Source organism: Phyllopteryx taeniolatus, chromosome 18 (assembly GCF_024500385.1).
Source record: "Phyllopteryx taeniolatus isolate TA_2022b chromosome 18, UOR_Ptae_1.2, whole genome shotgun sequence".
NCBI lineage: Eukaryota > Metazoa > Chordata > Actinopteri > Syngnathiformes > Syngnathidae > Phyllopteryx > Phyllopteryx taeniolatus.
Window position 1 is genome coordinate 18,341,514 of NC_084519.1, and position 13,176 is coordinate 18,354,689.

The following is a 13,176-nucleotide window of genomic DNA, read 5'->3' on the forward strand; positions in this document are numbered from 1 at the left end:
TAGTTTCATACATATTTTCTTCTAATTGTAACACTTTTGCACCCGCAGAAATCAACGAGGAAGAGAAAGAACCGCCGGTGTACAGCTTTTCAATGTTTTCTACCTTCCAGGAGAGGGAAATAAGAGACTATACTATTTTGTTTTCTTTTACAGCAAGTATTTAGGTAAAATGCCAAGAAAACGTGTATAGATTAGATATCTTATAGATCTCTTTTTATTCTGTAAAAGTTATCTTAATTCAATTTTAAAGAGTACGAATTTTTTGGATGATGATCTGAATTTTGTTGCAAACGTTCCCAAACTTTTGAGGGTGAAATGTCATACCTCCCTGGCGCCGCTCGGGGGCAGCAACGCGCCTCCAAGTTGACCTGCCTGCCGCCGCCACAGTGGCAGCAACCGACGACGAAGAAAACAGAACAACCACGCGTGTTAAAGGCGAATCGAGCAGGTAAACGTACATTTTTAATCTTCGAATTATTGCTGAAGGCGCAGTGAAGCTTGTTGATTTGGTTGCGAATTACATTACATTACATCAATCCGATGTGAAATGTCCAAAGAAACGAGGAAAAACAACAACAAAAACGAGCTCAGGGGCAAGTTGAGCCACGCGTTGTGGCTGAGAAAATAACCATTCAAAAAATAGTACACGTAACAAAATATGTTTAGGGAGAAAAGTCCATTTCGCTGAATCCGAAGGGTAAACGCCACGTGGTAGGAGTAGTTATGCGTGACTGGTGATAGTGATGCAATAAACTTTGCTCCAGTAGGAGGCGCTAGAGAGCCCACCGTTACTTTCCGCGGGACGTTTGAAGGAGGTCGAGGGGACAACAGGCGAGCTCCAAAATACTTTGATTGCAAATCTCTTCATCTCCTACCTCCCACGCGGGATCCGGAGCACAGCGGATCAGCACGGCGAACCCACACGGCAGTCGAGCGACGACATCACACCATCTATGGAAAAGCAAAAGCGTTTCAGACCATGCAGTTCAGGAATGGGCATCATGACCCGTGTGCGTACAAGCGCAAAACAAACAGAGGTTCCGCCCAAGTCCTGGACAAAGCAGCCGAGGAAGTGAGACAGGGAAAGTCCGTTCGAGCTGTCGCAGAATGACCCCGAAGAGCGACGTAGGCCAAAAAGAAAGTCAGCCGCCTACGATGGAGGAGGGGAGGCCAACAAGGTTTTTTCGGACATCCCGGAAAAAGAGCTCGCCAAGCATATTCCCAATCTTGCAGACCTGAACGGTGTCAAATGCCGCGAACTGGAACAAAATCGAGGCAAGAAAGAGCAGGTGGGAGAAATCAAACTCCATTGATATGCGAGATGCTCCCAAAGAATCACTGACACAGCCGTCTTTCCAGTTGCCATCTCAAAATAGTCTCACGTGAAAGGTTCTTTGAGAGCAAGTCAAAGGTCACGCGTACAATTGATCACCGCGACCGACACGGAACGTCTGAAACAACTGCATTCTGGCTGGAGTCGTTCCCAAAAAAAAAACCCGACATCCTGAGGCCGGGCCTCTGCCTGCGCTGAACCCACCGCGGATCCGTGGATCCGTGGATCTGCACTTTGACGAGCTTGCAGCAGTCGCGGACGACAAGTGTGCTTAGTTTGAGACGCTACGGTTGCGTTGCGGGACAAACATGGCTCGACTTAGCGCCAAATCTTTTTGGGGGCACGTTGCCATACCCCCTAAACTAGCGCGACTCAACATCCTGAAATAGACATTCTTATAGTTTGCCAAAACATTTTCGATACCTTCCTGTCGAAAAAGCAAAGAAAATGGCTTCAATCATATATATGAATGTTTTTGGCATTCAAACATAAAATGTCTTTTTTTTGCATGCTATTTCAGTTTGATTATTTGTAAACAAAACAACCATTTGAAATGTTGCCTTTTGAATTTGATCATTACTATACAGTGCCGTGACACAGTATTCTTTTCTTTTTGCATAGTTTCTCCACTTAAATATAAATATAACCCAAGGGAACTTAAAATGCTCTTTTTAAAATGGTGATTTCATTTATTAAGGGAAACAATAGTAATGATTGAAATCGCCATTTCCAAACAGCATTTTTAGCTCACGGGTTATTTTTGTCTTGACATTCGGTTTGATCATCAACAAAGTGGGGAAACGATGCAAAAATATGCGAATATGAGAAGGGGGCCAATACTGTTATGTACTAACATGATCAAATTCAAAATGCATGATTTCATGATGGTTGTTTTGTTTACAAATAATACTTTTTCACAGCACTGTACATTTTGTCGTCTTCATTTTTATGCATGTATTTTTGGCCACGCCTCCTCACTGTCATAGTAAAGCACTTTGAAAGAAATGCACTTTGCACATTTTGTTCTTTGTAAATGTTTATTTACTGTACGTGTAAAAATATTTTTTGCATTCCGTCATTGCATGACAAAAATAGTAATATGGATATGTCAAGTTTGCTGATCAGGGCAGCGATGGACGTGCAGCTCCCGCCCCACGAGGGCGCCGAGCTGTCGGTGGTGGACATGCACACGGGTGGCGAGCCTCTGCGCATCATCGTGAGCGGCTACCCGCCGGTCGAAGGTGGCACGCTGCTGGCCAAGCGGCGTTACGCGCGCGAGCGCCTGGACCACCTGCGGCGGGCGCTGATGCTGGAGCCGCGGGGCCACTGCGACATGTACGGCGCCTTGCTGGTGCCCAGCGAGCTGCCCGACGCCGACGTGGGCGTGCTGTTCGTGCACAACGAGGGCTACAGCACCATGTGCGGGCACGCCGTGGTGGCCCTGGGGCGTTTCGCCATCGACTACGGCCTGGTGAAGGAGCCGCGCTCGCCCGAGACGCCCGTCAACATCCACTGCCCGTGCGGCCTGGTCAGGGCCTTCGTGGAGTACGCCGACGGGAAGACGGGCACGGTGAGGTTCCTCAGCGTGCCGGCGTTCGTCTTCGCCACGGGTGGGTGATGTCACTTTCCTCATTAACATTTCTAATATTAAGAAAGTAATGGTTAACTGTACAAATGTTGGCATTTTACTCATATGTTTGATAATTATTTCGTGATAAATTCATTTCAAAAAGGAATAATTATACATTTAACCAATATTAGGAAAAATTCATGCAATAAATGTTACAGGACTCTTGATAATGTAAATGCTTGTTAGACCAGATTCAAATTTGTAAAAGTTAATTTTAATTATGATTAAGTCATGATTTAATGCATTCATTTAAAGTGCAAGTAAAATTTTTTACTATTTTCTTTTTTATTATAAGTTGCAAAAATAAAGTAATTACGGGATGAGATGAGGGATATAAATATATATATATATATAAATGCTCTCACAGACGTGACGGTGGCAGTGGAGGGCTTCGGCGACGTGACGGTGGACATCAGCTACGGAGGAGCCTTTTACGCCTTCGTGGACGCGCGGCGCTTCGGCCTGGACGTGAGGGAGTCCAGGACCAGAGATCTGGCGGACGCGGCCACGGCCGTCACCAGAGCCGTCGAATCGCGGGTTCGCTCGACGTAGAGAGCTCGGTGGAAATGAGTCATAAAACACGAACTGGGGAAAAGAAAACAAAAAAAACCTCGGAAGTTAACCGTTGTTATTGTTGAAACCGCGTTATCGCCCCTTGAAGGTGAAGCTGCGGCACCCGCTGAGCGACGACCTGGCCTTCCTGTACGGCACCATCCTCACCGACGGCAAAGAGCGCTTCTCCTCGGACGCCACCGCCAACGTCTGCGTCTTCGCCGAAGCTCAGGTCACCTGCGACAGAGTCGGTCGGGACTTGAGCAAAGGTACTTTCGGGCGCGATACTTAGTTGTACAACGTGCTGGTTCAAGGTGGACCGCAGCCCAACCGGATCTGGCGTGACGGCGCGAGTGGCCCTCCAGTACCACAAGGGTCTGATCCGGTTGAACCAGTCCAGGACTTTCCAGAGCGGAGCCACGGGATCGCAGTTCACCGGCAAAGCTGTGGAGGTATCTGCTTTGCAAATACGGTTTGTTTGTTGTTATGCTGTCCTGGAGCATCCCCCCCGTCCTCCCCCACCCCACCTCTTTAGGAGACCACGTGTGGAGACTTCAAGGCGGTGGTGGTGGAGGTGGCCGGCAGAGCTTTTTACACGGGAGTTTCGTGTTTCGTGCAGGAGACCGAGGACCAGCTGAAACACGGCTTTGTGCTCAAGTGAGCGTCGCCTACTACTTATCATTACTTTAAACACAAATATATAACTCGATGTTCATATTACAGCAATAGGCGCTATATTTGAGGACGTTTACATCTTGAAATAAAAAGGGTTGAGAAAATTCTCCTCTATGCTGAAAAAAAACCAAGTACTCTCACTGGCCACTAGATGGCGCTGTAACTCAGCGCACCGAATAAGAGTCACGGTGCTTGCTGGTACACGATAAAACATGTTTCTCCCATTTATATGAAAAAAGACATACATTTATAAATGCATACCTGAAAAAGTGGAAGAAGATGGAAATGGCATAATGATCTCCAGGTTTCCGTTCATGATTTTTTTCCCCCCTACAAATGTGTGTAATACCAATAAAATATCAAAACATTGCTCTTCAGTTAAATGTGTTTTTCCATAAAAAGTCAAATTTTGGTCACTGCTGGTGTCGCGGTACACTCGCCGCGGGTTCAGTTCCCACTCGGTGACGCTGTGAATGTGAGTGCGAAAGGTTGTCCGTGTCTGTGTGCGCCCGGCGACCAGTTCAGGGTGTAGTCCGCCGGGATAGGCGGTGTTGAAAATGGATGGGCAGAAGTAAAATTTTGGGGCTGCGGGGACAATGTGCAGATAAATGCGTTTCACTGCAGTCACTTCAAGGAATAAATACAAAATATTGACTTGGTTGGGTATGGTTTTATTGGCATTTTAAGCATATAGTAACTCCAGCTTTATATGTGTAACAAGCACGCACTGTTTTTTTTCCTTAAATGCACATTATATCGTCTGTCATCTACGACATAAGTGTCCACGCTCAAATTGCTTGGACGTTTTAGGCCCAGCCCTGGAAGAGTACCGACTTGACGTAAAAATCCAACAGTTAAGGCCAGCTCTTAACAAACGGTGATCTGATATTATATATATATAGAAATGCTGCACACGTGTCAAATGGTTTAAAAAAGACAAAAAGCCGCCGCTTCATGGCTACTTTTGCGTGTAGTTAAAGCTCTGATGAGGGATAGTCTCTCCACCTGTGAATTTGTACAAAATGGCCTCGCTTTTGTAGTCCTTGAAGGGAAGCTTCGTCCTGTTCGGAGGAAGGTTTCGCATGTACAAAAAAAAACAACAACTCCGCAGATCCTATCAAACAGGGTCTTTGTTAATCATGAAAGGAAGTCGGTGGTGGGGGGGGGAAGCAAACCTCTAGAAGGGTAGGTAGCAGTGAGCGGACAACAACATCCTAGAAGTTGAGCTTGGTGACCGGCCGCTCGCGCCCGCCGTCCGAGTTCTGGCTGTTGATGCGTTTGCGGTTGCGCTTCATCTTGGACAGGTCCTTGTCGAACACCTCGCCCGAGCGCAGCGCGGACACCAGGTCGTCGAACTCGCCGCCGTCGTCCTCGCCGTTGGCCTTGGCCTTGCGCGCCTTGCGCTCCTTCTCCCGCTGCTCTTTGAGCTGCGCGACATCAGACGTAAAAACATGGACGCACGTCACTGTCTGCTAAAATGCTAAAGATGGTCTTGAAAAGGTGTTTACGCAACCGTTACTGAGACAATGCGTGTATTTTACATTCAAAAAAAATCTCACCCCACAGCAACTATATTCAGTGGTAACTTTACTTATGAATTTCATTTGTTCCAAGACCAAGCTTGAAACTCATTTTACTGGTTAGCAACATAGTTTAGCTCAGCGTGTGTGAATGACAGCAACTCTGAACTGAGCTCATGATAGTTACGACCTTCCTGATGGGAAAAGGAACAATGTATTTAGATAATTATCACATATTAGAATGCTTAATAGTGTGTCGGGAACATGCAGTACTGCTTGACTGGATTGTTTTGATGATTATTGCCCTAGAAATGATTGTCGTTAACCAAGGTCCCCTGTAGATAGACACTGGTGGCGTTCCACAAGGCTCCATAATAGAGCCACAGATTTTGACATTATAGCCGTTACAGTAGAAAACTGGTGGCGTTCCGCAAGGCTCACAATACAGTACACATATTTTTACAGTATACGCAACATGAATGTCAAAATTGCTTGGTGTTACAGTAGAAAAGGAGTGGTGTTGCACGAACTTCTTTGTAAACCGAGGACCTCCCCCACCATACACTACTTGAGAGACAGTCCATGAATGTTACCTGCGCTTCCATTTTGGCCCTGCGCTCCTCCTCCTCCTTGCGCCGCCGCATGTTCTCGTTGTCCTGCTGCGCCTCGCCGAACGACTGCAAGAACTGGTCAAAGATGCCGAAGAACTCGTCGGGCTGCATCTTGCTGGCATCTTCGCCAAAGTGCTTTACGGCCTTCAGGAACTGCGGGAGGAAAGGGGAGATGGGGGCGCCCCTCGGGGATTAGCGGACCCAGCAGCGGGACGGCCGTTTTACAGAGGTCTCGAGCTTTTGAAATGAGACCAGGGCGCACTTTGAAGCCAGCGCGCAGTCACGGTTTGACCGGCGACTGATTGCAGTCGAGGCCAGAGACCACTCGCAGAGTCCAAATGGAGGCGACGTTTTTGTTAGCTACTTTTCACAGCAGGTTAACAAGAAGCACAACCAGATGGGAGGATGTGCTGAGCTCTCATAGCATCAAAGACTCACAAACTAATGGACGAGGTTTAGGGGGAGCTGTGAGAAGGCCTTTTTCATTTGTGTGCTGTCCTGCGGACCGCTGCAAAAAACTCAAACCTTTCGCCATGGGCCAACGTAAATGATTCACAGAGACTTAATGGTTGCCATGTGACCGGCTCGCCACGCGGGTCAGCGTAGTGCAAGCATGAGCGGAAACGCTCGAGATAAAAAAAAAACAAAAAACCTCCTCGTCAATAAAGCAGCGAGTAAATCAAGCGTCAGGACAACGTGCTCAGGTTTCCACTTGTAAAGGCCTAATGGAGGCCCGACTCTTGTTAAAAATGCTCTTTTGCGTTCGAGATGCAGCTGTGTCTAACGCGACGCAGCCGTGAACACCAGATCTGGTCCCCGGCTTCGATTCTTGTGAGAGGTTCGAGCACGCTTCTGTTTGTGCTCTTTGTCTTGTGGGAAAAGAGAACGAGATCAACGCATTGAAGGCGTCAGGCGGAAACCCAGTAGAACGAAGCTCTCCCCTCCCGTATTCACTTGTGGACACAATTGTTGGGGCAGCACCACGTTTAGTGGTTACCATGTTGGCCTCGGCTCACAGTTCTGAAGCTCCGGCTTCCAATTCTCGTCTCCCGTGCTCGCATTGGGTTTTCTGCAGGTGAGTAACGAGCTAAAGAGCGAAGCGACGAACCTAAAGCTTGCCAAATAGTGAGCCCCCATTTGGGTCTAACGCTTTTGCTAGTTCTAAATGTAGCCAATTATTTCATTTCATTAGGATTTTTTTTTCTTTAACAGAATAGATATATTAATAATAATAATAATAATATACATAGTGAGCCTATATGTACTGCAGACATCATGTCAGCGGAAACCTCGTACGTCCAAATATGTTCCATCGCAAAATTCTTTTCATGAATTGAATCTCTGTCGTCTTATTATTTTTATGCATCAAAGTGTTGAAAATAGCTTGAGAAAAAAAATCTGTCAACGCTCTTGAACGCTCAACCGTCCGAGAAGTGTCGTAAAATTCCGCCGCCGCCGCCTCGTTCTGTGGAAAACGTGCGGCAATTAAACTGCACAGCCAGTGCGACTCATTGTTTTATTTAGTGCATCACTCGTGCCTTGAAGACCTTAAGAATGAGTTTGTGAAGACGATATCATCGTTTGCTTTTGGGAAATTTTGCGTGGTCGCGGACGGCTGAGGCTAGCGACGCGTCCTACCGTTTGCATCAATGACAGCATCGATAATTAGCCATTTTGGGAGTGTATTCATTTAGCGATTGTATATGGTTTTGCGTCGGCGGTAAATGCTACGACGGCGACCCCGAGTCGGAAAAAGGGAGCCGGTCTCACCAAGTCTTTGGCCTCTGTCAGCGAGTCCTCCACATCTGAAAAGCTGAAGCTGGCCACGGTGATAAACTGGCTCACCACAGACACAAACTTGTCACCCAGCTCCTGCGGTCGCTTCTTCTGGTAGTCCAGCTCCTGGCGGGTCGAGGGCAAACCAACCAAACTGTTAGTGATGCGCTGAACAAAGAGCGAACGCTCCTCCAACTTGAATCGGCGACGTACGCTCTCCACGCTTTCCAGGCCGCTCCGCAGGTTGCCGACGTCTTTCTCCAGCTCCGTCATGCTGGAAGCGAGTTGTGAACAAATTCAAGCAGTTCATGTGAATTACTAATATAGTGGTAGCTTGACAAGAGTTGAATTTGTAACGTGACCGAGCGCGTAACGCAGTCCCCTTGTACAACACAGCGGCGGGTTAGCGACCGGACCACGAATAGCGAAAATTCGAGCGGCGGCGTGTATCTGAAGCTCGAGACACAAAGCAAAGAAATCCACCAAGCGACGGCTTTTCCGAGGGTCCACCTACTTGACTTTGGCTGCTTCAGGCACACTCGGCAGGTCCGCCTGAAACTTGAGCACTTTGGGGTATTTCTTCTCCAGGATGGTGATCAAGTAGTGCAGCAGATTGATGTTCCTGCCAATGGGCAAATGCGTGGTAAGGGCACGGCGGCACATACGGTTCATTTTCCATTCTGAGCCCATCGAAAAACATTCTCAAATCCATCGTCTGTATAAAATGATGCACTCGAGATATTTTCAAACAACGTGATGTCCAATTCCCCTCAGCCACGAAAAGGCGTCCGGTTGGTTACATTGCGGGTACGGGTTCTCGCCGGTGCGAATGCGCTGGCGACGTCGACCGCTCTCGTCTCATCAAAATGCACAATTTTGGCCATTCTGCCGTTTGGAGCGTTCCCGTGACCCCGTAATTCGCAATTTCTGCGCTGAAAACGCCTTTCGAGCTCCCTCTTGAACACATTCAGCAGAATGAGACCAGCTTCAATGGATGGAAATTGATTCTAAATTATAAAGATGACATGAGAAATGAAGGCTGAAAGACTTGAAATAGGGCTGCTGTTGTGTTCAAATTATTTGTTTCTCATTTTTTTATTATATTTCTTGTTATAAAACAAGAAAACCAAAACAAAAAAAGATACCCGTTCATAGCATGTACAGTTTCAAGATGACCACCATTTTTGTTGAATGAATAGAAATCTAAAATCCATTTTGGAGACACGGTCACATTTGACTGAACAGATTTACCGTGCGCACATTTTGCATGAATGAATATGAAATATCGGAAATGTCATCTAAATTGATTGCACTTCGCGAGGTGAAAACGCGTGACATCGCAGCTCTTCTTACTTGTCGATGCTGGATTTGGTGTCGGCGATCTTGTTGAGCGACGACACCTTAAAGCCGTAAGCGTTCCCCCTCTGGCCCTTGTTCATGTAGTTGCCGAAGGCCAGCACCACCTCCAAGAGCTGCTTCAGGTTCCTGCTGTGCAAAACCTCTTCGGAAGCCTTGGTCAGCGCTGCGGGCAGCGAGACAAACGGCGTCAGCGTCAGGGTTCAAAGTCGGCTCCGGGCGACGCGACGGCTCACCTTCCACTTTGGGTTTGATCTCGGCAATCCTCTCCGCAAACTTCTTTTTGAAGTGCAAAGACTGCAGTCTCTGCTGGTAGTGGTTTATTCTGGACGAGCGGCATTGAAACAGGTTTGAAAATAAATAATTGTAAATATTTGAAAGAAATGATTGGTCCATATAATGAAATGAATGCTCAAGAATACAATTGAAAAATGAGCATGAATTATTATGATGTCAAATGCATCACCCAGCATTTACATTATCAAGAGTCCTGGAATATTCGTTGCATTCATTGAAGCGTTTTCCCAACATTGCTTTCAATGCATTTACTTTTTCATTCATTTATTGTTTCATATTTTCTCAATTGATTAGAAATATTAAAAGTCAAACAATTACATACACATTTAATTTTTAAAATGAATTCTACTTAAAGTAGTTGTAACAATTCAAAATTTGCATGAAATATTTTCTTACTAAAATATACATAATCTTCCACATTTTAAACCAGCCCGCCTAGCATTTACATGATCTTATATTTGATATTTTTTTACAATAAAGAATTTGTGAAATATCCTTTTTTTTCTTTCCTATTTTAAACCAGCCCGTTATCAAGTTTGGTCCTTTTTTTTTTTTTTTTTTTTTGCACGAATCGAACCATGTAATTGCTTAGTTGAAATGTATTTATGATTTATTTTTATATATATATATATATATGACTGTGTGTCCTGAAATAATGAGTTGTTTATTTTGCGTAAACACATGCGTACCTGCTCATCTCGTAGAGGAAGCGGTCAGGTTTGGCCATGCGGTCCAGCTCGTGCTTGTGCTCCTCCAGGAGGTCCACGTCGCTCTTCTCCGGCACAAATTTCAGCAACTAAAAAAGGGGAGGAGGTCCAATTTGGTGCAATTCGGCCTCGCGACACAAGACGGCGGGCAACCGCGACTGAAGATTGCGACACCTGCTCCAGCATGTCTTTCGGGAGGTCCTCCTGCTCGTCCATGGTGAGGATGGCCCTCTTGATTTCGCCGTTGGACAGCTTGAGCCTGCCGCGCACCACGCATCCGTTCGTTAACCACACACACACACTCAAATAATGGCCTTGTTATTGACTCCATTTTGAACTCACTCTGAAAAATAGCCCTCTCTGATATTGTACAGTGTCGGGTCTTCAAGGCTCATGACACCTCAGAGCTATTTGTTAGCCCATCTATGGTGTTTTGCATTAAGCCCCGTTAGCCAAAGCCGACGCCACACGGTCGTTTTCGCGCGGAACCGTCTCGCAGGTGAGTAAATGACAGCGGACCGATTGTGACGACGTCGTACCTCGAGAGGAGGATGTTGCAGTTCTGCGCTCGACGGCCGTCGATCACCGACAGCTCCTTCACCTTCCTGGAGCTCGGCGTGTCGTCCTCCGACTCTTTCTGCCAGGCACAAAGGCCAACGCACCAGTTGAACATGCCGTCTTTTCTGACGCGCGCACAACATCAGCTGCCGATACCAGGCAGGAAAAACTCACAAGAAAGTGGAGCGAAACATGCCAATATATTAGGTACACCTTCCTCCTCTATGTGCTTCAAGTTGACTTTTTCACAATAGCAGCTCATACTGGATGTCGTATTCGCATAAAAAATTGTACTCCCTTCATATTTTATATATATATATATATATATATATATATACACACACATGCGCACACATACATATATTTTTTGTGCGACTGGTCATTTAAAAAACGAGGAACATTTGGTGTGTCTAACAAACTGGCAAGCGAGTAAAAAGTCTAAAACTTTCCAGGCTGTGAGACGACCGGAGTGTTGGCGCACTCACCTGTTTGCTGTTATTGATCGTAAAGAAGTCCTAAAGTGCCGCCGGGAAGCATGGGAAGACGTATAAGCATTCGTTAGAAGGACTCGAGCGAGTCACGTGACGACATCACGCACGCACCCACGCACGACCGGCGAATAAATCAAAAGCTCATTCGGCACTCGAGCGGAGACGTGAGCGTGCGTGACGACCATCGTTCCGCACTTGCAAAAATAATCCTCCCGGGCACATTCCTCAAGACTCGCCAAGTGTGCCGATGAACATATTCGGGCTACGCGACAAAAACAAACGCTAACCGCCGCTGAGCAAATCACACACGCGCGCGCGTTTCCATCCCAAAAGAAGAAGAATGGATTTTTCGCACGGCCGCCCCGGAACGAGACGAAACGGGCCGAGCACCTGCTGTCTCTGATAGGCGGAGAAGGTCTTCTCGATGTCCTCCAGGTCGAGAATTTTGAAAACCTTGGCGTCGTCCACCTCCATCCAAACGGTGCCTTCCAGTTTATTCTGCACGGGAAAAAGCAACATTCGAATGAAAAGGAGCCCAGGCGAGAATATTGCAAAAACATTTGGCATCTCCCGAAACCTCGAAATGATTTTGCCGATCACCATCGAATATTATAATGAGACACTTTTTGACTTCATTAGCGTTCGAAATCGTTTCCCTGAGCTCGACGCTTGCGTCGGTCCACCGCTCGACTCCTTTCATCGCTTGCGTCGGAAATCTCGCTCTTTGAAATACTGTCTTTCGTTTTTCAAACTGCTGTTAGCTAAGAATTGTATTAGCCGTTTTGAAATGCACTAAATCATGAAATGAAAAGTACGACAATAACAATCAGGGTACCGACGCATGATGATATGTTGATGTTTATTTATATTTGTCGAATGTTTATTTGGATGACTATGATACGGCGATGGCTATTTTCCCGTTTGCATGATTGATCTGCGCCATCCTCACCTCAGCCAACTTGGACCAGTTGAAGGACTTCAGCGGGTTGCCGGGCTGGGGGATGTTCTTCTTCTGCATGGAGGGTCCCAGCGGGGCCCCGGGCGGCGGGGGCGGAGGGCCGCCCGGCGGCGGGGGCGGAGGAGGCGGCGGGGGAGGCGGCGCGCCACCCGGAGGCGGCGGGCACGGGCCCGAGAAGGACAGCGGCGGCGGAGGGGGCGCGGGGCCGCCGGGGGCGAAGGGGGGGCCGCCGGGCACGACGGTGGTTTGTCGCTGCGGGAAGGCAATTCGATGTCGTTAGGGATGGACACGATAATTGATTATTGGAATTGTTGCTTTCTTGTATCTCACATTTTGTGTTCAATTATTAATTAATGACATAAATGAAGAGAATGTAAAGAACTAAACAGTTTGTGCATGATGATGAATTGCTCGCGGTTCCTTGTGTGACGATGCGGTCATGCAGACGAACAGTTTCGGTTTCGCAACTACTGCAAGTGACTTTGTAAGCTGCTGTCTTTTTTCACATAGAACAAAAAAAACATGCTTGTGAAATTGTCCGTCTGCATGTGTTACTGCACCGATTGCGTTCAAATATCAGTTGCTGAAAGTGTTCTAACAGCGCCACTTAGCTGCTCTTCGTTGGCCCATCTATGGCGTTTCCCACGAGAATTAAACGAGCGGACTTTGTTTGAAATAGTGGCCCCTCGCACACTCACCGTTCAGCACCCGC

General features: G+C 47.0%; 2 protein-coding genes across 5 annotated transcripts in view; one reads left to right on the forward strand and one right to left on the reverse strand.

Moving 5' to 3' along the window:
* Positions 1-323: 323 nt before the first annotated feature.
* On the forward strand, positions 324-4,567 carry LOC133468107 (trans-L-3-hydroxyproline dehydratase). Its single transcript, XM_061753575.1, has 6 exons — positions 324-448; positions 2,447-2,943; positions 3,331-3,500; positions 3,625-3,747; positions 3,830-3,967; positions 4,051-4,567. The coding sequence occupies exons 2-6, from the start codon at positions 2,466-2,468 to the stop codon at positions 4,174-4,176; spliced, it is 1,035 nt and encodes a 344-aa protein (XP_061609559.1). The 5' UTR covers positions 324-448; positions 2,447-2,465; the 3' UTR covers positions 4,177-4,567.
* A 273-nt stretch (positions 4,568-4,840) lies between these two features.
* Positions 4,841-13,176, reverse strand: part of LOC133468104 (disheveled-associated activator of morphogenesis 1-like) — a 46,124-nt gene continuing 37,788 nt past the window's right edge. For 3 of the 4 annotated variants that reach the window (XM_061753570.1, XM_061753569.1, XM_061753571.1), the window contains 13 exons: positions 12,456-12,716; positions 11,897-12,004; positions 11,501-11,530; positions 10,997-11,094; positions 10,632-10,716; positions 10,440-10,546; positions 9,690-9,778; positions 9,451-9,619; positions 8,612-8,719; positions 8,311-8,371; positions 8,092-8,223; positions 6,304-6,474; positions 4,841-5,617 (listed from right to left, as the gene is read on the reverse strand). In XM_061753570.1, coding sequence (XP_061609554.1) covers positions 5,405-5,617; positions 6,304-6,474; positions 8,092-8,223; positions 8,311-8,371; positions 8,612-8,719; positions 9,451-9,619; positions 9,690-9,778; positions 10,440-10,546; positions 10,632-10,716; positions 10,997-11,094; positions 11,501-11,530; positions 11,897-12,004; positions 12,456-12,716 — 1,632 coding nt within the window. In that variant the 3' untranslated portion in view covers positions 4,841-5,404. The remainder of the gene's footprint in view (positions 5,618-6,303; positions 6,475-8,091; positions 8,224-8,310; positions 8,372-8,611; positions 8,720-9,450; positions 9,620-9,689; positions 9,779-10,439; positions 10,547-10,631; positions 10,717-10,996; positions 11,095-11,500; positions 11,531-11,896; positions 12,005-12,455; positions 12,717-13,176) is intronic. The other variant, XM_061753572.1, reaches the window with a different exon arrangement.

Bases quoted from the DNA above. Each gene is read 5' to 3' on its own strand.
- LOC133468107 (XM_061753575.1), top strand. From the start codon at position 2,466: ATGGACGTGCAGCTCCCGCCCCACGAGGGCGCCGAGCTGTCGGTGGTG. The intron at 2,944-3,330 runs GTGGGTGATGTC...ATGCTCTCACAG, and splicing joins GGCGTTCGTCTTCGCCACGG to ACGTGACGGTGGCAGTGGAG. The intron at 3,968-4,050 runs GTATCTGCTTTG...CCACCTCTTTAG, and splicing joins TCACCGGCAAAGCTGTGGAG to GAGACCACGTGTGGAGACTT.